The 26246-nt window shown below is 44.6% G+C and overlaps 1 protein-coding gene across 1 annotated transcript; it reads right to left on the bottom strand.

Annotated features, from left to right (window-relative positions):
- Positions 1-20: 20 nt before the first annotated feature.
- On the bottom strand, positions 21-26027 carry sphk2 (sphingosine kinase 2). The gene is made up of 8 exons (XM_080769029.1): positions 25964-26027; positions 19351-21191; positions 15073-15222; positions 13937-14031; positions 13445-13560; positions 9907-10119; positions 7702-9334; positions 21-5092 (listed from the first exon to the last, which is right to left on the bottom strand). The coding sequence occupies exons 2-8, from the start codon at positions 19808-19810 to the stop codon at positions 5030-5032; spliced, it is 2730 nt and encodes a 909-aa protein (XP_080625155.1). The 5' UTR covers positions 19811-21191; positions 25964-26027; the 3' UTR covers positions 21-5029.
- Positions 26028-26246: the final 219 nt, after the last annotated feature.

The raw sequence follows: 26246 nt of genomic DNA, 5'->3' as shown, positions 1-26246 counted from the left end.
TCTTTTTGGCATTCTGTTATTCCTTATATAGGGAAGCCAGGTTCAAAGTGGCTAAAAGACAAGAGAGAGAGAACATTGAGAGAGGAAGTAGGACAGGCAAATATTGCACGTGAACGTCATGCCACGAATGCTTGACAAATTCTTTAATAGGCCTTCCTCCATTCCTTGTTATTGTATTTGCAACCCGAGTGAAACACCAGACGAATGATAGTGTGTACCGTGTGTGTATATATTAGGTCATCTTAACACAATGGCATCAGATATCCAAAGAATGTTGTTGATAAGACTCATTTTCCTCTGTTCCAGAGCATGAAACCCAACATTTCACAGGCTGTTCTACACTACATGAGGAAACGTGTTGTGGTGGTGAGGTAAAAAAAAAAAAACACAGCAGAGGATTTTGCTCAAGAACTTTTTCCCAAGTTAAATTTATTCAAAACCATATATATCTATGAACTGTACATTATATACGTATATTATATATTTCATCAGTTTAGTAAATAATTACAATTTCCTTACAGACAGTTGACTATAGACAAGACATTTTACTGGCACTATCGATGAAGGAGGGGCGGGCGTTTGATGTGCACCTCCCTCCTCAACATTGTGGTATCAAATTGCTTTAAAACATTGTGGTCCAATGCAAGGCTAAAGAAAAATGTCCAGCAGGTCATCATCACAAATCTCTTAATATTGAGTAAACAGGGTTTTTGCAATACATGAATTGAAAGTTTATAAAGATTCTCGCATTTTGTAATGATAGCCGTCTAGATCAGAAATTCTCTGCTCTGCTTCTTTTTTTTTTAATGTGTTTTAAGTACAGTGGAATTACTGGAGAGTAGTCTGCCTACAGCACAAAATAAAATACAAATCTGCCTTTTCCAAGGCCATGGATGGACTAGTGGTGTGGAGTCAATATCACACACTGGAAGGCATAAGAACACAATGGTATTTGTCCAAGACCTGACCAAGAAATAAGCCTGATTTATACTTGGTTGCGCACGCTAGAAATAGATCAAAGTGTAAGCTGGCGCTTAGACGGTGACGTCTACATGGTTCCCCATCTCCCGATATGCAGTGTGAGCTTATGGATCTGCTATTGTTGCACGCAACACTGGCCCGCATCTAAATATAAATCAGGCTCTCGTTTGGTGCTGGGAGATGGCACTGGATAAAAACACAGCATTCTTGTTAATGAACGATATACCCACAAATAGACATCTGGTTCATCATTGTTGCGTCTGACCGAGCACACAAGCAGAATTCTATTCATTCTAGAAATGTATACAAAGACGAGTCAGCCGATATGCAAGTGTACAGTTTCTGCCATGGTAGCTACAGTACGCACGCAATTTTAGATTCAACAGGAGCAGAGCTTAGGTTTTTAAAGACGTAATGGATAGGTTACAGATGAAGGCCGCCAATTCAGAGCAGAGATCTGTAGATTGATGTATGCGCCACTGCACAACAATGTTGCGTGTCGAAAATAACATATTAAAAGACAAACAATGTGTCGCTTCTCAACGTGATTGGAAAGTTCTATTTTAAGAAAGCAACACCGATGTACAATGGAGTAAAATGTAGGCTTAACGCTGCCTAACGCTGCCTGTTGAACCAAGAATACCGGCATGATTTACTACTCTGGTTCATTTCACCGTTTAGATTTTTTTTCTTGCCACTTAAAATAGTTGATACACAGTCATAGGGCACCAAAGTCTGACGTCAATATCGGTAGAGGGCGCCAAGTCCACAGGTTCATGTACATTTTATTTGCATTCCCCATTAGGGGGATTTTTAGATCGCCTCATATAAGAACTGTTTTTGAAAAATAAACGAATCATCCCGGGCCGTTACATTCATATGGATATGAAGACTCAACTGACTAAGAGAAAACGCTATTGCTACTGAATTAGTTACATTTTCTCTAGAAACTGTCGTAAACGATACAGACACACCTCCCCGGCAATATCGCAGATAGACAGTTTGTTTATTTTTGGACCACAATTCTTATACGAGACGATTGTTATTCCATAGAGGAAAAACCTCCATGAACCAGGGGATGAGCGAGTGACGTCAGGACTTCGGCGCTCTATAGCCTAACGGTTATGTGACATCTGAACAGGAGTTTTTGAGAAGGCTTATTCTTTTACATTTCAAATTGTATGCATGTACTGGGGGAGAAAATGAGATTTTACTTTGAGTTATGGTGGGATTTCAGAGCTGCCAACAGATTCAGAATAAATCAGTGAATCCTACCCGTTAAAAACTTATGTGCAGTCTAATTCAGTGTCCCCCTGCCACCCCTCCCGCTCCCTCTACGGCTACTGTAGGTCATCTCATATCATGTGATTCATTTCATACAACAGACAAATCATTACCCTATATGCAGTTAACTTGTTCTGGTATTGTTCTACCTAACGTTTCACAGTAGGCTAAAGTCTGAAGTGTTAATTGAACTCCAAAGGCCCCATTATGCGCAGCGTGTTATGTCTTAACGAGTAATCTTATCATCGATCTTATTTAGAAGATTTTGAAAAAACCCTTTGAGATAGTGAAAACAGCCGACCTAAGCCGGCTACCATAGCGACGCGTTGTGTGAGCTTGCAGATCTGGTATTTCTCCACTATTTTAACTAATAACATTAGTTACAAGCTGCGCAAAATGGAGGCCCGAGCATGTAAAAACAGACCCATAGAGTTAACCACTTTCGACCTGGCCGTCCCCATCTTGTCATTATAGGCAAAGACTTTCAAAAATGATCAAAGATTTAAAACACATTCCAAACATTTTCAAAAACTATAAAATGGGGCTTAACCAATGTAAGCCATACATTATTCATGATACAACACATAGCAAAACTAGCTGATCTAGAATCTCATTGAGACCATTTAAAAATAATTGCAAAAAAAAAAAAAAACGTTTGATTCTTACAGAAAGTTATGCCTCCGAGACAGGCTACTCGGTTGTTGTGTTCCATGATTAAAAGAACATTTTATTTATGTCTTTTGCTGCTCCGTGCCGTTTGGGACCACGAAAGAATAATGTTTCATTATTGCTAGGGGGAAATAATATCATTATGTAAATTGTTTCATCCCTTAGTTAATTATTCCCTTCTTTAGTTTATTTGTTTTGCCCTTAAAAAATCAACATGACGACATATGCCCAAAATAGGGACTCCAGGTCAATGTGGTTTTAGATAATTAACACCCAGGATCTTGCGGTCCATCTACACATCTAGAACCCATGCTAGTGTTTCCACGTCCTGCTTTGTTCCGAAACAAACTAAAATATCCACTACAACTGTTGTCATACACGTACAACAGAGGTAAAAAAAAAAAGAAAAGAAAGAAAAGTCTCCTGATATTACACTCTCCAAGGCAGGTTACGAGAGAGAGAGAGAGAGAGAACGTGACCATGTCTGGAGTCAAAATAAAAGGAGAACTAGCAGTGAGGGGTCAATGGTTGTGAAGGTTCTAGAAGATTACTCAAAAAGTGAGCCAGCCTCTAAAAAGCCACGACGAACACGAGAAGCTTCGGCTTTTCCTCAGGCAATATTTTCAAGAAACGTTCGATAATGTTTCAGTTATACGTCCCGAGATCAACATTAACATCATCAACATCATGCTGCATCCATCTTCTAAGAAGAAGAAAAAACAGGCAGATTATACAAAACAACAAAGACATGATCGGTCATGGTCACTGTTCAACAGTACCATCGATCCTACGACTGTATTCACCCTGAAAAGATTGATCCTTCAGTGTTGCTCTAAACGTGACTGGCATTTTCATGAGGAAAAACAGGAAAAAAAACAAGAATCATCTCGGGTGCTTAAAACCCTATAAAACGTAGTTGAGCGGAGTCCCCCCTGGGGTCTGTAGGAGGTCCCCCTCCTTTTGTCCCTCTACACTAAATATCTTCACAGAAAATAGCTGATCTAACAAGCTCACCAGAGATCGTAGATCAGCTATTGTCCTAGAATGTTCATAGAATGTTTCGCTAGGATTCAGGTGTGTTTCTAAGCCCCGTCCTCGTGGACTGACGGAGACATAAATCGTGTTGGCCGGTACAGAGTAGTGTTGCTGTGATATAAAGTTACGGTGACTCTACCCTATAGTTCTATGAGTTCATAATAAAGTCTTTGCTCTTCTGGGGGACGGACGGATGCACGCTGACATGCAACGTGGAGATTTGTTGAGCAAAAAGGCAATTTTAAACATCTTCTGTGTATGTGTACTGTGTACCCAAGAACAAAACTAAAGGACAAAGTCGCATCGATTGTATAGTCCCAGTCAGACAGTGTTAAGGATAAGGCATTTCATTCGAGGGGGACGGAAGGATTTCGTCTTTTTGTATCACCATCAAGATCGAATATAACATCATAATTCTTGTCCGAAGAGTGGCTTTCCTCGAGACTCGGTTCGGTCATCTCGGACTCACCGTAATAAGGCATAAAAAAAGAAATACGTCAAGGTAGTGCTTCCTCTGCATGCATGCATACTAGAATGTATACATCACAACACATGCAGTGCTGCAAACGAAACAAACAAACAAACAAACAAAATCCCATTAACATTCAACTTGTTCTTCTTCCCTCTTGGTATCCTCTGGGACTGGGGCTGGCTGTTCTCATCCTCCGCAGTGTGTCATAAGGTGGGGAGGGGTGGGGGGAGGGGAGGGGAGTGAGTGGGGCATGTGTGAAAGCTCACTGTGATATGCGACAGCTGTGCAAACGAGGCGCGTTTGTTTCCTATTTTCTCCCATCCATTTTCCACATTCGCTATTATAATCCCTGCGTTCGTGTTTCTCGGGCGGACGGACGGACGGACGGACGGACGGACGGGTGATCCCTTTTCATTAAAACCAGCCCTGCAATCCAGGCTGCTTTAGTGCCCCCCCCCACCCCACCCCACACCACCTCCTCCTCCTCTCGGGCAGAGCTGCTAACAGATATTACGTCATTTTCATGAGGGCGCTGCTGCATCATCTTATATCAGCAGGTCTCGGCTCGGCTCGGCAAATCCCACCGGGTCAGAATCTGGTAATCTTCTCTCCGGGGTCGCCGACGATCAGACGGGCCATGGAGGGATGAACCTGTGGGGGGGGGGGGGGGGGTGGCGTTAATACAGCAACAAGCAGCGATATGCTCCCATTTCAAGTGATTAACCTTAAAACCCCATTCTGACCTGAGATCAGATTCTAAAAAAAATGTCTTCTACAATCCTGACAGTTTTCTGAAAGAGCGATGTTTCTATGTCAGTGGTTCTTCGTTTCTTTTCTAAAATAGCAGACCTACAAGCTTGTAGCGTGCTATGAGCTTGTAGATCTATTTTTCAATAGCTAAAGCATAGCATAATGCTAAAACCTATGTTTCTATGAATCAGTGGTTCTCAAACCATTTCACGTCAAGGAGCCCCAGAATTATATGCATTTGGCCGCAGGAACCCCCATCTCAAAATATGGTTGTTCGAGTCCAGTTTAACGAGTTTAAGTTATTGAATTGCACATGTTTAACACTTGCCATGTGCAGAAAGCTCTCAGGCTGAGTGTTATGAACGTAAGAGACGGCTTTTTATCGTCCCTCGGGGAGCCTTAAGTGATGCGGAATTAAAAGCGGCTCCATTTCTCGTCTCGCTGGATTACGTAATATTTCAGACACAAACTGCGGTAGCTCGGGGATATCTGCTTTATCGTCTGTGTGTTGGGTGAAGAAAAAAAAACCTCATATGTCCAAAGCTGTTACATTTCAGAATTCAGATCTACAATCTGCTACTTAGGCGATGCTTGTGTGCACGACGCAGCGCTGTAGTATGATCGAGTAGTGCGTATATTTACGGGGGGGAGGGGGGGGGGGAATACAAAAAGCTTGAACATGGAGATAAAGAGGTTTCTGCCGGACAGACAGCGACTTTACACGACTTGAAGTGGAGATGGGAAAGACAAGAGATTAGAGGCTAGTCTATTTTCCTTTACTGCAACAGCGAATCTAACCATCGATGTAATTGATTCAAAGATTAGATAAAATATGTATTTTGTAATAGCAATAACAACACAGTTTCCATTTTTTTTGCGATTCATTTATATAAAGCAATTCAGGTGTTCTCAATTAATTAAAAAAGAGATCCAACATTAATAATAAACTATTTCTTTGTAGAGCAAACGGGATGGAAAAGCGCTTTCCACAGCAATAAATATAATCTCGATAGAATAATCGCTATGAAAATAATCGATATTCGCAGGCTCTTTCTCAGATTTTGTCTTACTTGTGACCAAATGTCAAAGTAAGAGATAAGCCTCCGGGTGAAATTTGACAGTGTGCCAATCATGGGCACATGTACTTTAAGAATAAATGACCCCAACAGGGTTCAAAATCATATCACTCAGTTCAAGGCTCAACTACACAGCACCAGTTCTGTAGTCTCAAGTACACCCGACCAGAACTGTAGTCTGACAACTACACACAGCACCATGAACTGTAGTCTTTGACCTTAGTCGGGTGCAGATTCCAAGCAATACTGAGATAGAAAACAACACAGCACGCACAAGTAGTCCTTTAAGCTTTTAATCCAACAGCAGTCACTGACGAAGGCCAATAGGTCGAAACGTGTTTTTTGGTGACTGCTGTTCTGCAGTGTTAATTCTGACAGCAAATTGTGATGTAGTCTTACGCCCAAACAACACCAGTTGCAACACCCAAACCAACTGGTGTGGTTTGGGCGTTTAGTCATTTGAATAACACGCCATTTAGTTTTAGTCTTATTTAGTCATGTGAAAATTGTTTTAGTCTAGTTACCTTAGTCTTAGTCAACAAACATTTTGCGCTCTCATTAGAAGGCGGGTGTAAGTGCCATCCAACCGATTCTCTTGTTTCTTTGAAAGTGTCCATGTCTCGGAGCCATATAGTACAATCGGCTCAACAGTCGTCCTGAATATTTTTACTTTTAACATCTTACCAAGCTGGGATGACCAGATCTTATGCATGTCATTGCAGGCTGACCAGGCCATACCCTTCCTATAGTTAGAAAGTCCTTTTGGGAAGAAAATATACATGAACCCAAATACTTGTAGTCATCGACCCGTTCCACCCCGAGTGTTGTTAAGTGTAGTAGTACACTAAGTACAGTAGTAGATTATTAATGTACTTGTGGTGTGCGTTTTTTGTTTTCAAACTCATATCCTAATGACCAATAAAACGAAATTCTAGCCACTACTAAGAACTAGGCATGTAACGATTCACTCAACTCACGATACGATTCGTATCACGATATGAGGTTCACGATACGATTTTTCATTACTGTTTTTTTAATTGTATATAATGTATCTCCCCCCTGAGCTTTTTTCACATTTTCTATTTAACTACATTGCAAATAAAAAGCAGTAGCATTACTTTTGACAGTGCAGAAACATAATTGCCTTTCTTGTTGAGCATCAACGACCATCATCACCTGGGCACAGTCACAGACACACACAGCTCCCCTCTACAGTGCTCTACTACTGAAAGTGACTAATTTCTCTCCATCATTGAATATGATGGAATATGACTAAAGCTCACATATTTCACTAGCCCCCCCCCCCCCCCTAAAATAAGATCGCTACATTGCTACATGCCTACTAAGAACACAAAGTACCACACATCATGGCACCAAAACGTTCAGTAGAACACCAGGAGGAGAAGCGTCTGGTTGAAGAAGAGTCTCTCTGACCTGCGCTTGGAGAGGTCCGTAGGGCACCAGCTCCCCGTCCACGGTGAGCGTTCCCCGCGTGGACAGCGGCTGCAGCCGGAACGCCCGGCAGGACACGTGGCTGACGTAGGGCGAGCTGAGCGCGTGGTGCGTCCCCCGCTCCATGGCGAAGAACAGCCGCAGCAGCGTGGCCCGGGAGATGCCGGCCCGCACGAACGTGAGGTGGATGAGGCCGTCGTCGAAGCGCGCCTGGGGCGCCGCGTGGAGGTCGGCGCCCAGGTGGGTCTGGTAGAGGGCCAGCACCAGGACGAAGTCCCCCTCGATGCTCACCCAGTCGCGGGCGGGGAGCGGCTGGTCGAGGGCGGGCAGCAGGTCGTCCCGGGGGGAGTTGGCCGGCAGGCCGCAGGGCGCGAACGACGAGCGGCCGCCGAGCCCCCCGCCGGCCGGCTCGGAGAGGTCGAAGTTGAACGAGGAGGCCGGCACGCGGAAGGAGGGCGACGGGGAGGCGGAGCTGGGCGTGTTGGGGCGCGGGGCGAGGTAGGAGGCGTGGGGCGAGGCGCAGGAGGAGGGCGACGACGGAGGCGTGGGCGACAGGGACTGCAGGGAGGGCAGCTTGGGGGGCAGCGTGTTTGAGTGGGGGTGGTGCTGGAGGAGGGAGAGGGGCCGGGGCCGCACGGCGTTCTGGTTCTGGTCCAGCTTCTTGTTGGGCTTGTTGTAGGAGAAGGGAGAGTGGCGGAAGGGAGAGGAGATGGTGAGGGAGCGCTCGCGGTCCATCGGGGGGTAAGGGTCCTTCTGGTAGTACGACGTGCCGTTCAGAGCCGTGTTGTCCTCCTCGCCGTACGGCACGGACGACTCGGTGTCGGCGTGCTGGCCGAGGAGCGGCTGGCCGAACAGAGAGTTGGCGATCTGGCTGGACGGCGCAGAGTTCTTCCTCAGCGCCTGCCGGGCCTCCTGCAGGTCGTCGGGGTAACACTCGTCCTCCCGGTCCCCCCTCCCGCCGCCCCCTCGGCCCGCGTCGGGCGCGTAGTGCTTCCCCGGCTCCGTTGCCGTTGGCACAGCGCCCTCTCCTTCCACGGAGCCGCCGCTGACCCCGTCCCTCCCCCCTCTGTCCTCCTCCTCCTCCATCTCGCTCGAGTCCTGCTCCGCTCGACCCTCGTCCTCCCTCTCCTCCAGGCTCCCGTCCGGCGTCCTCCCCCCGTCCCTTTCGCTGGCCTCCGAGCCTCCGGCGCCCGGCCCCTCGTCCTCCATGCCCGCCGTCGTCGTTGTCTCCGCCTCCCCCTCTCGCTCCCTGTCCTCCGCCAGGCTGCTGGCCCGCACCACGCCGCCGCCGCCGCCGCCTTTCCCGCCGCCGCGGGCTCGCGCCCGCCTCCGCTCCCTCTCCCGCTGCCGCTCCAGCTCGCGCTCGCGCTCTCCCTCGCCGCGGCGGAGGCTCAGCTGCTCGCTGAGGCCCATGTCGGAGCAGGTGCGGTGGATGGGCGTTCGGCAGTAGGCGTCCAGGCCCTCGGTGATGCTGCGCGACAGGGGCCTCCTGGGGGGCGGCGACGAGCCGACCGTGGCGGGGGGCAGGTAGGAGAGGCGGCCCTTGTAGGAGCGCAGGGAGGCGATACGTACCAGAGTGCCCAGGGTGAAACGGGCCGAGCCCAAGCCCCGATATCTGGAAAGGGGGAAAGTCGACATTCATCAAGCTATATTTTACGAAACATTTTTTACATACATCCAGAAACTTGTTATTTTTTCTATTGGTTGGTTGGTCTATTTATTGGGTTTTTTGAAGGGACAGACAGTAGGCTGACAGGAAACGGGAGAGAGATGAGGGAAGACATGCAGTAAGGGCCGTGTCGGGGCTCGGGAGTCGAACCCGCGGCACACTGCGACTGGATTACCAGTCGGGTGCTTAGACGGTTACGCCACCGCCTGGGCCATCCAGAAACGTGTTGTTCATCCATTGACCGAAGAGGACTTGGAATTTTGCATTCAGTTTGGAAATCGTTCCATCCTTAAAATATGTGGAATAATATACCAAGTAGACACCACTCACGGTGCATCAAATTAACTATTTTCAATGACTAGATTTAACTCATTGGCTGCCAAAGAAATGAACAAGAACTAAGCCAATACTAGCACCTACTCTCTCAACACAAACACACACACCTTACTCTCACATAGGGCCCCGTCTTTCTCTCTCCCCCCTCCCCCCCTCCCTCCCACACACGTGCACGCACACACCTCTCACTCTCGATGTCCACGTCGGACACGAAGCCCCAGGCCACGGACAGGAAGGAGAACAGTCGCCTGGAGGTGGGGCCGCCGCCGCCGCGGCCGTGATGCGAGGGGTCCGGGCTGGTGGTCACGGAGACCAGGTCCATGGGGCGGACCCCGCCGCGGCACAGCAGGAAGCAGCAGTTGAGGAGGAGGGGCTCGCGAAGGCACATGTCATAACTGAGGAAACAAGAATGTCCCATTTCACAAGTTCAAATCTTTTGAAAATAGCAGATCTACAAGCTCACAATGTGTCGCATCGCGACGCATTGTGAGCTTGTGGATCTGCCATTTTCAAATGGCCCGAAATGGATATGGCGCCGATATGGTTAGTGCGTGTTTTGTAATGATATAAATGAAAATCTACACAGTAACTAGTAGCTAAGCTAAGGTTTTCAAATAAATGTAGTGGAGAAAAAGCACAACATTTGCCTCTGTGGAGATGTAGTGGAGTAGAATTCAAAGTATTGGAAATTGGAATATACTCATTTAAAGTACAACTACCTCATAATTGTACTTAAGTACAGTACTCCACACTACTGTAACCGAGGGACAACAGAACAAACTGTGAAAGTGCATGCCGCCATCGCCCGCAGATACAGATAAAGGGCGGACCGCTAAACAGGCAAACAGCCACAAGACAGAGTCCTTTTCTCTATCTCTTTATAGATAGAGGTCAGATAACTGGATTGAGATAAAGAAGACACGCTTGTTTTCCTCTTTTAGCCGAGGACACACGGGACAGCACAGCAGATTTACCGTAACCTTAAAAGCATCAGGGCATTGTTTCTGGCAAATATTCATTACTCCGCTTCGTCCAGAATAAAACACTTTTGTCTCTTGAAGACTATCATTTTGGATCCTTCTGCCTAATGGACTGGCACCACTACAAAGACTGTGTGTGTGTGTGTGGAGGACTCCTGTGCACAGTGTTATTCTGCAAATAACACACGAGAAACCTAAAACCTGTAACTTATCTCAATGCCCTTGAGATTTGAATATATTTTTTAGACTATATATATTTTGGGGCCGTTTTTGCTTTTATTGATAGTACACAGTAGAGAGAGAGAGAGAGAGAGAGAGAGAGAGAGAGAGAGAGAGAGAGAGAGAGAGAGAGAGAGAGAGAGAGAGAGAGAGAGGAAACAGGGAGAGAGACAGGACTAGGAGTGACACGTAGCATCAGGCTCAGGACGAGAGCAAAAATCACACCAAAAAAAATCAACAAAAGCAGAAGACTCCCCCCCCCCACACACACACACACAGTGAAAGGGACCTGCCAAGACCCTTTAAAACCCATTTAGGCCCGACGTCGAAATTAAAAAAAAAATCTTCTAAATCCTCCAGTTTTCTGAAATAAATATTTAAGATTTTTCAAAAATAGCAGACCTAGATCTGCAATTTTTCAATAGCTAAACACCAAAATGGGTAATCAATCAAGAGCAGACACATCTTCACAAATCAACGAAATAACGAATTTAGCAGCACCGACACAATCTGCACAGTCCTCCATATGAAAAAAAAACAAGTTTAAAGTGATATTACATTTTCAAGATCTGTGCTAAAAAGTGTTGACTGCCGTCAGATCCAGGCACAAGCAGACAAAACCTGCGACTTAACCACCGGGCCAGACATTGACCACAAATTGTTGTCATCGGGAGGAAGTGATCACTTACGCAAGCTTCCCCAATTACACCATCACGGTGCAATCACTTCAGACCATCAACGATATCAACGTCAAACTTATCTGTGTTGTGTGTGTGTGTGTGTGTGTGTGTGTGTGTGTGTGTGTGGAGGGATCTATCTAGAGTCCTAAGGTCAGCCCTGATTAAGCTCTGCACATCTTGGCTATTTTATCTTGATCCATGCTGACACATTTATAAACCGCTTGACAAATTCACAGTGGGCTGGTCCACATGACTCAGCTGATTTGTGTCATACATTAGTCAATGTAAATTAATCTAGTTTTACAATCCGTTAGCAGCTGTTAGGGCAGATAAGTTGACTGCCTATACATTTGAGATTTTATATATTAATATATATATATATATATAATTTAATAACTACTCACTACTATGACTTGAAACTACAGTGACACTACAGTCCAACTAGAATATCCATCAGTAAATGGAATAAGGTTTTCACTATCTTTGATTATAATTAGAATATTCCAGGTAACTTGACCAATAGTTTTGCATAGGTGGGATAACAGCTTATCCAGGTTATTGTTAATAGGATACAGCATTTATGAGCACCAACACCGACACAGAATACTTATGATGTGAATATTAAGGGCATATTGGTGACAGTGTAAAAGCAGCCGTGTCGGGGGTCTCAAAACAAGTCATTGTTATCAAGTGAGCTAACTTTGCCGTTAGGATAAAACATTTTTATATTCAATAAACGCCTACAATACCCCAGCAGAGAGCATTTTCCCCTAGCGTTACGTGCACAAGTTCAACCATGGATCAATGTCTTTCGTGTTACTCCATGATTAGGGCAAGACGATATGGACGCAATCAATTCTTTCATTTTCCCCATAGACTTTTCAGAAAGTATTTATTTAAAGACGTTTACGCCGCGGACAAAGACAACTCTTGTCGTGACAAATCATGACAACAAACCAAAAAAATTTTTGTTTGTTTTTCTTCTTTGTAATTATTTGTTTGGTCCAAAATATTGTGTTTGTTGTCATGATTTGTCACGACGCTTATAAGGTCTTTAAATAAATACGTTTTGAAATGTCTATGGGACAAATGCATTGGAAACTATTTCCTGGGCCTGGCGTCGTCGTGAAAGGGGGCGGGACTGCGACGCTCTATAGTCACCCGTCATCATAATTATGGATATAGTATCGATATTGCTCAGCCCCAACCACTATCTGGGACTTCCATAGCAGATACAAACAACGGTATGTCTGTTCAGCTCAAGCTGGCCAATGTAATCGTGGCCTGGCTGGGACCTTTGGCACGTCCAAGTTCATTTCATAGGACGGGCTTCCTGCGTCGCTCTTGCTCGTTAGGAAGCAGCGTCTATAAATCATTTACACTCAGGTAGGACACTCAAGAAGACAAAGATAGCACAAAGTACCCACCAGGTGTGGAAACAAGATGAGCAATCACTTAGGAGTGCCAGAGAGGGGCGCGTATCCAATTTCTATCAGTCATTATTAACCCCTTGAATCCTATCCGATTCCGGGCATGTCATTTACTGTAGGCAAACATTGTGGGAACATAGGCAATGTACAAGCTCACATAGTGTCGAAGCGTGAGGCACTGTGAGCTTGTAGATCGGTTGTTTTCAGCAAAGAGGTTTTGGTGGAGGTTTGGTTTCGTCTGGGTTATGAAAATGTTCAGCTCAAGCCGGAAAACGTAATCTTCACTTTTGCATCAAATTCAAATTCACATTTTGCATCGCTGACTTTATGGACTGTATGTCCTCGTGCCGTGAGAAATATGCAGCAGAGTACGGTATTATGCGGAACAGACATGCAGAACGCATCTCTTACCCAGCGTGGTGGTTGATGGCACCGGCCAGGGCGTTTCCAGAGCCACAGGGGAGGATGCCCACCGGGGTCTTTATTGCTTGTTCCCAGTCCGGTCGCTCCATCAGCCCATTAATTACCTGCACACACACACACACACACACAGTCACCCTGTAGTCTAGTCTAGATGTACTGAAGTACATCTAGACATATAATCTAGACATATAATCAACACCCACATAATACGGACACAAAATACAGAATTACTCATCAAAATGTGAGGCTCTTTTATCATGCGCGCACACACACACACACACACACACACACACACACACACACACAAGTGTAGTCTAGTGTGTGCGTGTCTAGTGTAGATGTACTGGAGACAGTTAGTCCCAAGGACATATCATCAATACCCACATAACAATACGGGCACAAAGTACATAATTACTCATCAAAATGTGAGGCGCACGGCCGCACGCACGCACACACACACACACAGCCTTGGAGACCCACCTCGTGCAACAGGCCGTCTCCAGAGATGATGATGATGCCGTCCCACTCCGGCAGACGGATCTCTCTGATGAGCTCCCTGGCGTGGTTCTGCCGCTCTGAGACGACAACAACACAGCATTAATCCATTTTGGGCGGGAGGGAACCCCTTTTGGTGTTAGCATTATGCTATGCTTTAGCTATTGAAAAATAGCAGATCTACAAGCTACGAGCTTGTAGATCTGATTTTTTAAATCGAAGAACGACTGACATAGAAACATAGCTTTTTCAGAAAACGGTCAGGATGTAGAAGACATTCTTAGAATCTGATCTCAGGTCAGAATGGGATAAACACCAAAGCACTTTGTTTGAAGTTGAACAACAGGCAACAACAACACTGCTGTTGTTTTGTGGATGTATAAAAGTGTACTTCTTTGGTTTGGGGAAAAACAAGACACGTGGCCGGAAAATATACATGTTTATTGTTTCCTTGTTTATTGCCGATTTGTCAGCATTTTGAAATGTATTAAATAACATGACAGCACAGCATATAATGGTAAGGCCAATGAATAAACGTGTGTTTCAATATTAAAACCTGGCGTGACGTCCAAATGTCCAAACATTTTTTGTATATTTTCTATTTGTTGAAGGAAGTCTGGTGGGTGGGTGTGTGTGTGTGTGTGTGTGTGATGTATCCGAATCCAAATCTGTTCAGGAAAATAATGCAATGGAAACTGTAATTTTGTCTATGCAAAGTTGCTCATCAATATTCCGTGGGTAAACAGCCACCACTCGTCTGTGCATCAGCCCCCAAAATGGATTCATATCACTGTGGATGGCCACAGGACAAAGAATATAGTGATTTGATTCTGCACCAAATCACCCAGACATAGCATGCCTTATTGAAGAGTTGCGTGTAGCTCTGTGGGACAAATTGGGCCAAAACGAGATGGATGTTTGACACCAGACAGTAAACACACCCACCCCTCCCCTCCCCTTCCTCCCTGGGGAATATTTTGTTTTCTGACAGTATGAAATTGTACCCTCAATCACTCTGGCACTCAACCTTTCTCACAAACAAAACTTGATGTATGAGTGTATGTCTCTGGGTCTCTGTGTGTGTGTGTGTGTGTGTGTGTGTGTGTGTGTGTGTGTGCTACCTGTCTGGATCAGGTTGTAGCTGATGTTAGCCTCTCTGATCATTGGCAGGATGTGCGTCTGGCACCACTGCATCGCCTGGCCCCGCCCACTGAAAGGGTTGACCAATAGCATCAGTCGTCGGGGTCGAGGTAGCAGACTTCGTGTGAATTCTGAGATGTAACATAAGCAACAAGAACAAGAGAAAAGGATTCATTAAAAAAAAAAAAAAGGCATGTAGTGTGAGAAGAACCTAATTCAAAGCAAAGGGCATAATCAGCAATTCACTGCATTGGCAAAGGAAAGCTACCATTGCCTACCAATGTCGTCAGCCTAAACTGTAATTATGGTTGGGGAATATTTAATTATGGCTGGGAAGCATTTAAAATACCTCTACATTAGCGGCAGGTTTCTACAAAAACAACGTACAATATTCAGTGACGATATCCTATTCACTAAAAATGTAAAAATTATTATTTTAACGTATTGTCAATGATCCGACGGTACAAAGAAACATAATTAACCAAAATAACCTCATCTCCATTCTGTCATTACAACAAAAAAAGAAGAATGACAGCATATATTTTTTAAATAGCTGATGTGCAATATCACAACACCTAATGTAATGACGCGGCGCAAGCTTGTAGATCAGCTCTTTTCGCTATTTTTGAAAATATGGCTCAAAAAGTTGTATGTTTAGAGAGCATACAACAACTAGTGGACAAACATTGTCATTACACTGCTAAGTCTCATCAGCCTCTCTAGCTGTCATTAATACAGAGTTCCCTTTCCCCTGGGACCTTTGGCACATCCAAGGTCAATCCGACTTGTTCTCATGTCCCTTGGCCTGGGACCTTTGGCACGTCCAAGGTCAATCCCGACTTGTTCTCTGTCCCTTGGCCTGGGACCTTTGGCACACCCAAGGTCAATCATGCGACTTGTTCTCTGTCCCTTGGCCTGGGACCTTTGGCACGTCCAAGGTCAATCCCGACTTGTTCTCTGTCCCTTGGCCTGGGACCTTTGGCACACCCAAGGTCAATCCGACTTGTTCTCGGCTTCCTGCTGTTCGTCACTCTTGCTCTTTAGGAAGCAGAATCTATGAATCATTTACATCCGCGTAGGACACTCGAGAAGACGAAGATAGCACAAAGTACCCACCAGGTGTGGAAACAAGATGAGATGTATCCAATATCTATCAGTCATTATTAACCACATGAACCCTTAGTGCTTCGATTCTGGGCATGTCACAGGCATTCTGGCAACACAGCCGATCTACAAGATCACATCGTGTCGCAAGTTTGTGATGCATTGTGAGCTTGTAGGTCGACGGCTATTAACATATTTGGTATAGGAGGGGGGGGGGGGGGGGGGGATATGTGTAGGACAAAAATACCGATTTGCTCAGACACATACGTAAATTCTCCATTTATTGTCAAGCTGAATATAGGAGCATATATTAAAACTCAAACGGTAGACAGATTAGGGAGCGCTGGACCCATCAACAATGTTTTTCTCTCGCAGCGCGGCAACGTGCCACGCTGTGAGCTCGTAGATAAAATGAGCTAAAATGACACGGCACAGATGCTTCCCCCGGTGTTAATTGATTAAGTGGTTTATGACACCGTTTAGAATTTCAGACCAGACAAGATGTTGCAGTATTCTTTTCGCTATACGGTTATGTCACACCCTAGTATGTGTGAATAGGGGGAAGCAACGGGAACCGTTGTCACCGTGTCAAAGTGTTGTTGAAGATGCGAACAAAAGGCATTTGGTGGCACATTGGATTTGGCTCCTTTTTGTGGCCTGGGAGCTCAAAAAACTAATATTTGGACACGCCGTCATAATTTTTCATGAAATGGTGTATGTTGTTGTTGTTTTGCCGGTCCCTGCACTACAATGCGTATAAACACAGTTTTGTGCAGAGGACAGAAACATGAATCACAAACAAAGGCAAGATATCAGTATTGTTATGCACCTCCAAGACAATGATTGATTTTCCTTGGCCATGCCCCCACATTCTTGTATGTGTACAGGAATAATTATATAGCGCCTTTATCGCTTTGTGCATTACATGGCGGGGGGGGGGGGACGGGGGGGACGGGACCAAAAACAACCAGCAAGCCACCAACTTGTTGGTGTAGCAGTTAGGGCCGATTCATACTCCTATTTTAGAGCCGAATAAAAGTCGGTTCGGCTCTGTAGAGCCTACAATGTGACGTCATTTGAGGTTCGGTAAAAACAAAATCACACTATACCATGCTCGGCCAATCAAATCATTTCCGTGGTACAAACGCAACACAAAGCTGGGCGTACAGCCCCTCAGAAACTAAACGCAGGGGGAGGAGACAGTGGTTGAATAGGAAGCTTCCGGATTCCCAAGCAGCCGCTCTGCCGCCTGGGCCACTGTTAGCCCCAATGTCTTAACCCATTCTGACCCGAGATCAGATTCTAAAAATGTCTTCTACGTCCTGACAGTTTTCTGAAAAAGCTATGTTTCTACGTCAGTCGTTCTTCGATTTTTTTCCCAAAAATAGCAGACCTACAAGCTCGTAGCGCGCCACTCGGTGGCGCGCTATGAGCTTGTAGGTCTGCTATTTTTCAATAGCGAGATCAGACGGCACACGCGTTCACTCAATCACACATTACAGGAACATCACGGAAGGAAGTGGGCGGGGCGCGCACAACGGTGGACGTCGGGGGGGGGGGGCAGTTAATAAATACCGTGACAGAGCGGAGAGAGGCATGACAGGGACCAGAGGAAGACAACGGTTTACGGAATGCGATGATAAGGCTCTAAGAAAAAAGGGGGACACACATCAGCGATATTATGGGGCAGGCTGTTATCAGCCTGCACGCGGATGTGTTGTGTTATGTCAGCCCTGCTTTACGGAGGAGCAAACAGATAGAGAGGGGGATATCAGGGAGAGGTATATTAGAGGAGTATGGGTATCGGGAAGGGAGGAAGTAGACGTGGAAGAAAACACAGACGGACGGGGGTCGGGGCGGTCGGATGTGCCTCGTGTAAACAGAACCATGGTGAGTGGTGAGAAAGGTGAGGCCTATACACCGCAACAGACAAGCGGGGTAGACGCTACAGCTGTATCAGTACCGTCTGTTTGTTGGTGGGGTGGGGGTACTAGGAGGGGTGGGAAATGGCAGCCGACCCACCCTTTATGTCTCTACGGAGGGTCTACACTGGGTGATGCAATGATACAGACCATGTGTGCGCAGGACAGAGAACAACCCAGAGAGGGATGGAGAAAGAGAGAGAGAGAGATAATTGGTTAAATGTTATACAAAGTAAGTTGCAAGTGGAACTCAAATGTGCCTGCTGCTCCACAACCGAATTGATTAACCTCCCCGCTGAGTGAGCACTCAACATCTGAGCAGCCAACCATCAGCTGGCTGAAGCTGAAAGGGAATCTTCCCCCCCATCCCTAGAGGGATCAATAAAAGTCTTCCTTTTTTCTTTTTCTTTTTTACACTGCTGTTATTTATACAACCGTCTTGGCTGGCTGCGTGAAGGCTCTTGAGAAAGCAGGTCGGCCAACCCAGATACTGTAACGAACATGAACCGTTACCGGACACCTGGATCAACCTGGTCACCTGAGGCAACAGACCTCGTTTGACCTCTAGTACACCAATCATGTGTTTTCAACAGGTGGACCGTGAAGGTATTGCATGTGGTCCCTGACCATGCATTTAGTAATGTGGGAGAAGTGAAGATTTGTATTTTAATTTATTGTATTGACCACAAGAAACAATGCAGTAAATGACGTGGCGACATATGATGACGCTCGATCGATGTCGTCAGTTACTGGGAAGTCGGACGTCAAGAACTTCCACAGAAAAGGGAGGTATAGAATCTCAAGAGAAACTGTACAGGATTGCCTGGTTGAGTCACCATTATAAGGAAATGTATGTGCCCATAATCAATTGCATGTGTCTGCTCGCTCATACATACAGCAAGTTGCAATAGCAACATGATTTTAATATGGAAGGTTAATTTCCCCCCCACACAACGCCCATATCCCCCCTCCCAACACAACGGTGGTCCCCAGGTTGATTCTCAGTCAGGTGTGGTGGTCCCTGCTGGTTCATAATCAGTTGAAAGCCCCTGTAGTACACAGTAACAGGAAATAAACAGTACATATCCATGTTGGTGCCTAAATGATTATTGTCAGAGTGACTCCTGCTATATACACACCAAACTATTCTGTTCACCAAATAAATAAGTCCCACAAAAGGGGACTGAACACATAACTAGAAACGCGCGCACGCGCAAATATATGCACACTCACCCGTTTCAGGATTCACGACCACCCCCCTCAGCAGACACTGCACCGCCACGGACCACTTCTCCGCCTCCGGCCTGCTCTCGGCCAGGTAGGCCCGGACCTGCCGCCGTCGGGACACGCCTTTCCTCTTCTTGCCCGGGGGGTACCAGTACAGGACCAGCAAGGGGGGCGCGGGCGCCCGGGGGCAGCTGGAGCCGGCCAGCTCCGACAGGGGCAGCAGCAGGCGGGCCTCTTTGCCCGGCCGCGGCGACAGGCGCTGGATGTGGACGTGCGTGTGGGTGAGCGTCAGGGCGTAGTTGGAGACCGGCGCCTGGGTGGGGGAGGCGGCCGGCGAGGGGCCGCTGTTGGGGCTGTTGGGACAGCTGTTGCCGCCGTTGCCGTTGGTGCCCGAGCCCCAGTCGGCAAACTGGCTGTGGAGCAGGGCCTCTGCCGGGGACGGCACGGGAGGGTCTGGGGATCGCATGGTGTTCGGCTTTTGGTTTAGTGAAGGAAAAAAAAAAAGAGCTTGGACGGCCGTAGAGGTTTCTGCTATATAACAGGAGGACGGCAGCCGTTTCAAAATGAGTAAACTGGGCCAAGCTCTTTATAAAGATTGAGGAAAAACCCCAAAATGTGTCAGTCAGTCACAAAACTTCATCCCTGAATCGTTCCTTGAACAACATTCTTTCAGTGCTTGTATCGCCGAGGTTCCCCGTTACCTCGGGGGAGAACCTTGGGGCTTAAAAGGGCTGCATGTAGGTAGCCGGTTTATACGGGACACACAGATTATTTTCCTCGCGTTAATACACTAGTACTAATGCACACTTTTCATCATTACACGCCAGTCTATATAAGGCGACGTGGCGTCATGCTGTGACATCGTGCTGTCATCTTTGCTTGCGTTCCCGCGATTACAGCTTGGATTCAAGAAAGATAATGTCAAAGACAAAATAAACTATTTGTAGCCATTTGCTTATTGATCTGGGAAACAAATCGACAGCTTCCAGTTGAAGGTGCTTTATCCTGCAATTCCATTAAGTGCAGCTTATTGTTCGCCAGTCCTTATGCCTTATTCATAAAGCTGATCGGAGACAGTTTGATCTAAAGTGCCACCAGTTTATACAGTTCCTCAGCACTATCCAGTGGCAAATGATGGAGGGCACTTCAGAAGAAAAAAAACCTGATCCCAGGCAAACAGGATTCAACTATTCCACTTTTTCCCCAAGTAGGAGGTCAATTAAAGTGTGTTTACACAAACGCCACTTAAGCACAAATAAAGATGCGTTTAAATTAACAGTTCAAAAGCACTCGCTGTTGTCAAGAACGGCCACGCGACATCACTACAGACTATTTTCTTCTCCTTTTTAAATAAAGCGCAACGTAAAAAGGGACAATACGGAAACATTAGGTTGCGCCTAAAACGGATTCACTTTAGATTATTATAAAAAAAAAACAACAACATAAAAACACACCTTGCTCTGGCAAGGAGGCTACGTAGATATGTATAATTATTGCTGTGGAAAATGTTGTTGTACGTGTTGGCCCAAAATAATTATTTAGTGCTACAGATAATAACAATAGGTGCGCCCGTAACTTGAGACACACGGAGTGAACAGCAGGCAGTGCGACGACACAGATGCAGTCTTTAATCCAAAATTAATATCCTCGCTTCATCCTCGGAAATTTGTTCCTCCTCGTAGAGGGAGGGTGAACGACGACACCGCCGCACAGGTAAACAGTCGACTAACAACAAAACAATAATACATAAAAAAAATGTAAAACAAGACGGCTCCCTCTGTGTTAAGTCATGGCGGTGTCCTGCTGGAGACGAAGCTCATGTTCCCTCCCATAGATCGTGTGTGTTCCTGCACAAGGGGATAGGAAGGAGAGAAAACAATCAGTAAAAACAATCAATGCTACAAAAGTACCTATAAGTGGTGGTTCAAATAGTAGACAAAGTCATGCTCATAGTGGCACATAACGCATCCATTCTACAATATGACAAGAAAGGGTAATAATCCATAAAAAAAAATAAAAAAAATCATGGGAACGGTGTGGCTTCAATGTCTCAGACTCATGTAGCTATAACCTGGTGTTTCAGTCGTCTACTCTATTACACATCTATGACATATGGGGGTTCCAAATTTGGGCAATATTTCAGCGAACCCCTAGCACCTTTGACCTAACACTAGTGATGCACCGAATATTCGGCCGCAGAAAATATTCGGCAGAAAATGGTTAAAAATGCATTTTCGTCCTATTCGGTTTCGGCCCAAATAGGCAGAAAATATATCACCGAATAGTGTATGCAATGAATGCATTCAAAAGAGCTGAATAAATGTTTTATGGATCCATAATAGTGATTATTATTTAAGTTAAGTTTTGCCATAACCATAACATAACATTTGTAGAATCAAACTCAGGTTAATAAGTGAGGATACTAAAACAGCGATATTCAGTTACACTTCATACCAATGATACTGTGCGGGTGTAGGTATGTTAAGTGATAACCACTTTCAACATGGGATTATAGGCAAAAGCTTTCTAAATCTTTCAAATTTTCCAAACATCTACAAGCTTGTATGTCAACATATTTTTGCTATTTGTTGTACAACAAAGTATATAGTGCTTAAGTGGCATTCTGGACTAGACCTGTCCGGCTGGAAACATTGTGGTTGCAAGGACAGCATTTCTGACCTTTCAGATACAGGACTGTGTCACAGTCATTACCAGGTGATTGAGAGATTATTTATTCTGTACTTAAACATACTATTTTAACTAGTGATGCACCGAATATTCGGCCGCAGAATGTTCGGCAGAAAATGGCAAAAAAATCATTTTCGGCCTATTCGGTTTCGGCACGAATAGGCAGAAAATATATCACCGAATAGTGTGCAATTAATGCATTCAAAAGGGCTGAATAAATGTTTTATGGACCCATAATAGTGATTATTATTTAAGTTAAGTTTTGCCATAACCATTTATTTTGCCATAAAATCAGGTATAGCTTTAAGGTACGGCCATGACAGCAATGGTAGGAAAAAAGATGTATAATATTAATCATATTCGAATATTCGGTATTCGGTTTTCGGCCAACTGTTTCCTATTCGGTATTCAGTTTTCGGCCAAGAATTTCCCTTTCACATCCCTACTTAACACAATGAAATTAAAGTTTGATTATTTCAATAAGTATAAACACAACAACCACTGGTTTGACAGACAGACAGACAGACAGACAGACAGACAGACAGACAGACAGACAGACAGACAGACAGACAGACAGACAGACAGACAGACAGACAGACAGAGCCACACGATAGAAAGATGACTGGGTATGCCCCATTGCCAACCCACTGTTTTTACTCGGATACTTCAATGAATTAACATTTCCGTCAAGTAACAAAATTGAATGAAGTTTGTTCAATTTGTTCTGAGATATAGCTGAAGCTACAAGAGCAGCCAATGTGGAATAAGCCACGCCATGTCTGTGGTTCTGGATCACATCAATTAACCTCACCACCAGCAACCAGCAGTAAGCAAGAGGCATTATGGCTAGAGCATATAGCCATTAGCCACACTAGCATTCATCAGAAATGGAAGGAGGACAATAAAGTTCTCCTGGCTGATATGTGGGACAGATTGTATAAGGAGGGTGAGGCAACTAGAACTAGAGAGACAAGAAGATCTCCATTTATCCTAACATGAACTTTAACCCCAATCCGTGACTGATGAAAGCCACAGTGACTCAGAATCACACATCCTCAACCAGCCTTGGCTGAGGCAGCACGTCGTTTTGGGATGAGACGTTACAGGAACATGACGGTCTTGTTCTCTAATTTGCCAGGGTACCTGCTACAACAGTTATTGTTATTTATTTTTTTTATATTAGGTTTGTTTTGAGAAACAATTAATGTCTTTTGTCTTAAGAAATTGATGAAACAAGGCCACAACGTATGGCACTGGAACGTGTTGTGAACGTACACTATATGCTATTTTCTTTGCCCTGGTTAATGCATCTAAAATATATTTGTGATACCTTACAAAATAAATGCCTTAATAAAACCGGTAATAGAATGCCCTACAAGTAACATGAGCATGGATTTTCATAGTGGAAACACAGCTTTTTAGATTTAGAAGTAGCAACTCTGGTTCTTCAAAACATCAAAGTTCAGGTTCAAGACGGTCTGAAGTTTGTTGGCAGTTTACAAATTTGACAGTTCTAGGCTTATGTTTTGAAACACTTGGGTTTTTGTGCCTGAGATGTCATAATCAGAAGTCACCCCGATGATGGCTTGTGGTGGACATATGTGTCAAAATTTCATTTTTGCCACGGACAAAATGAGTCCAGGACAATAATATTACCAGAAACACAAAGAGCTAGCCCTGGATGACCATAACAGGTCTGTAACTCTGAGTGTTGTTCAAATAGAACAACATTGATTTGAGAACCACTAGGACTAGTTTGACCCCTACTGTGCCATATTTATATAGTAAATAAGTGTCACATATTAAAGGACATTGAGTCGTATGATCCAAATAACATCATAATGGTGCGTGTTAAAAAGAAAATCTAAAATTTGCCACGGACAGGACCAAGTCACATTTTGTCCCTGTAAGGACACATTGATGACCTCCGGTCATAACAGTTTAATGTGTAGCTAAGCAAGCAACATATCACCCAGAGTGACTTTTGTAGATTATCCTTTGTATCCTGTAATTATCAATTTTTCTAGTATTATGTTATACTTTGGCTATTGAAAAATAGCAGATCTACAACGTTGTAGGTCTGCCATTTTTGAAAAATCGTGAAAATCTGGCAATATACTCTTTCAGAGCGAACGTTTTTAACTCTAATCTTTGCTTCTGGGGGCGTCCCTGTAACATCATATTTTCAGATGGGGGTCGACGGCCAATTACATATAATTTTGGGGGTTCTTGACATGAAAATGTTTGAGAACCACTGACATAGAAACATGCATCTTTCAGAAAACTGTCAGGATTTAGAAGACATTTGTAGAATCGTTGTCAGGTCTAAATGGGTTAATACAACTTATACTAAAAAATATAACTTAAGTTATTTAGTACACTTGATATTTCACTCAACAATCAACATGATTTGTTTTTATCTCCTACTTGTGTGTTCAGTTTACATTTGTAGCTGAATGATCCATAAATATTGCAATGTTATCGATTACTTTTAGCACAACTTGGTCTGGCTCCTATCTAGATCTATCAGAATCCTTCATCTTCCAAAGTCCAGGTTGAAGACTAAAGGTGATTTTTACCATTAGGATCCCTAGGCTGTTGTAGTGACTCAACGTTATTATAATTAGATCGGGCTAGCTGTAATCTTTTTTTTTCAGTCACTCAAAAGCACCAGTCAGACAAATAAAGGTACTGTTATGAAGTTTTATAAGCGCTGCCTGGGTGATAAGATAACTTCAGTACTGCAGACAAAATCAATACTTGACTGATGTCCAGCTCTGATAAATAATACAACTTTGCTGATGCCCATTGTTGCACTTTTAATGTCCTTGACACAGGGCGGGGACACAGCAGCAAGAATACCAGCAGGCTAATTTTGTCTCCCATGCACACAATGACCTGCTGAGTGACCAAAGCTAGGAACATTTTAGCCACAAAAAACATCTCCTGTTTCCATTGCTGTGACTCAAGATCTGCTTATACAAGTTGGCTTCACACCTTGTTCGGCAGTCTGTGAACTATCTAAAGTTAAACACATTGAACTACTAGTTCATCTGAGGTTACCGTCCTTGTTGACAGCTGTCAAATACAATTATTTTGTTGCATCACAATTTATGGAAAATATTGCTTATATTCTTAGGAAAAATGAAAACTAAATATGTTGTAGATATATCAACTGCAGGGATCAGGTCCTAAGTTTCACTGCAACGGGCAATAAAATAACAATTACATATTCAGGCTTGTTAGACTTGTTAAATAAATATTCCTCGCTCAATATTTGTATTTTGTGAGCTCAAGTTAGTTTAGCTATTGAAACAAAAATGCTACCCAACTGTAAATATGCCTGGACTGGACCCAAAACAATGACTGACGAAGTGCCAAAATAACTGTTGTGGTTTTGTCTTCAAAATTATTCATATACTTCAGTGTCACACTTTAGTTTAACACAGATAATACATGCAGGACAGTTAAGCCTGTCCACTAGCAAGCAGCTAGTCTTGCTAGTTGGCTACAGCTACCTTTACCAACTCTATTAAACTTCCTTTTCGCCGCAAGGTTTAACGGGCTAGTGGGTAAAAACAAAAAGCTCATGTAGGCTACGGATTGGAGGTTTTCAGTCTGCCTCCTAGCTCGACATACAACCGGGAGATGGGATGATAGATAGGAGAGGGGAGATCCCGCACCGGGGTTAGCCTAGCCGTCGTTAACGACGGGCTTTTTATCGTTGCATCTGTGTTAAAAGAAACGTGTGTGATGTGATCCTCTCTCCTCCTGAAAGACTACCAGTCATCTTAATTCAGTGTTTCTAAACCCAAACAGACAAGGCGTCAGTTAAAAAGCTACCAAAGCAGGGCAAACAGGTACAGACCGAGCTGGACTGTTACAATATAAGGCTGGCAGACCAAAACACAAAAGACGGAAAAGAAATTACCTCATTTTTGCTCCCTCCGCGACGGTTACAAGTCGCTTGCACCCTCTCTTGGCCCTGAAGCCTCTGGACTGGACGCTTGTTCAGGAAGTGTCTGAGCTCCCTCTGCTCACAGCAGCAGAGGGGAGGTTTTTTTTGCCTTGCCTTACGATGGAAATGCATGCTCTGCTCACTGCCTCAGGGACAAAGGTAGCCTTTTCCCTTGTTTTACTGCAAAAGAGCACAATCTCCTCCCACATATCTAAACAGTATAAAATAGGGCTTAAATAGTTAAAAGTGCACTCAT

The sequence above is a fragment of the Protomyctophum bolini genome, assembly GCF_963924005.1.
Source record: "Protomyctophum bolini genome assembly, chromosome: 7".
Taxonomy (NCBI): Eukaryota; Metazoa; Chordata; class Actinopteri; order Myctophiformes; family Myctophidae; genus Protomyctophum; species Protomyctophum bolini.
Note: the sequence above shows the minus strand (reverse complement) of the source record. Positions and strands in the feature narration are given on the sequence as shown.

Excerpts from the sequence above, each read along its gene's own strand:
- sphk2 (XM_080769029.1), bottom strand. The coding sequence starts at position 19,810 with ATGCGATCCCCAGACCCTCCCGTGCCGTCCCCGGCAGAGGCCCTGCTC. Across the intron at positions 14,032-15,072 it reads CTACAACCTGATCCAGACAG|AGCGGCAGAACCACGCCAGG; the intron begins GTAGCACACACA and ends TTGTCGTCTCAG. Across the intron at positions 10,120-13,444 it reads GCCATCAACCACCACGCTGG|TTATGACATGTGCCTTCGCG; the intron begins GTAAGAGATGCG and ends TTGTTTCCTCAG.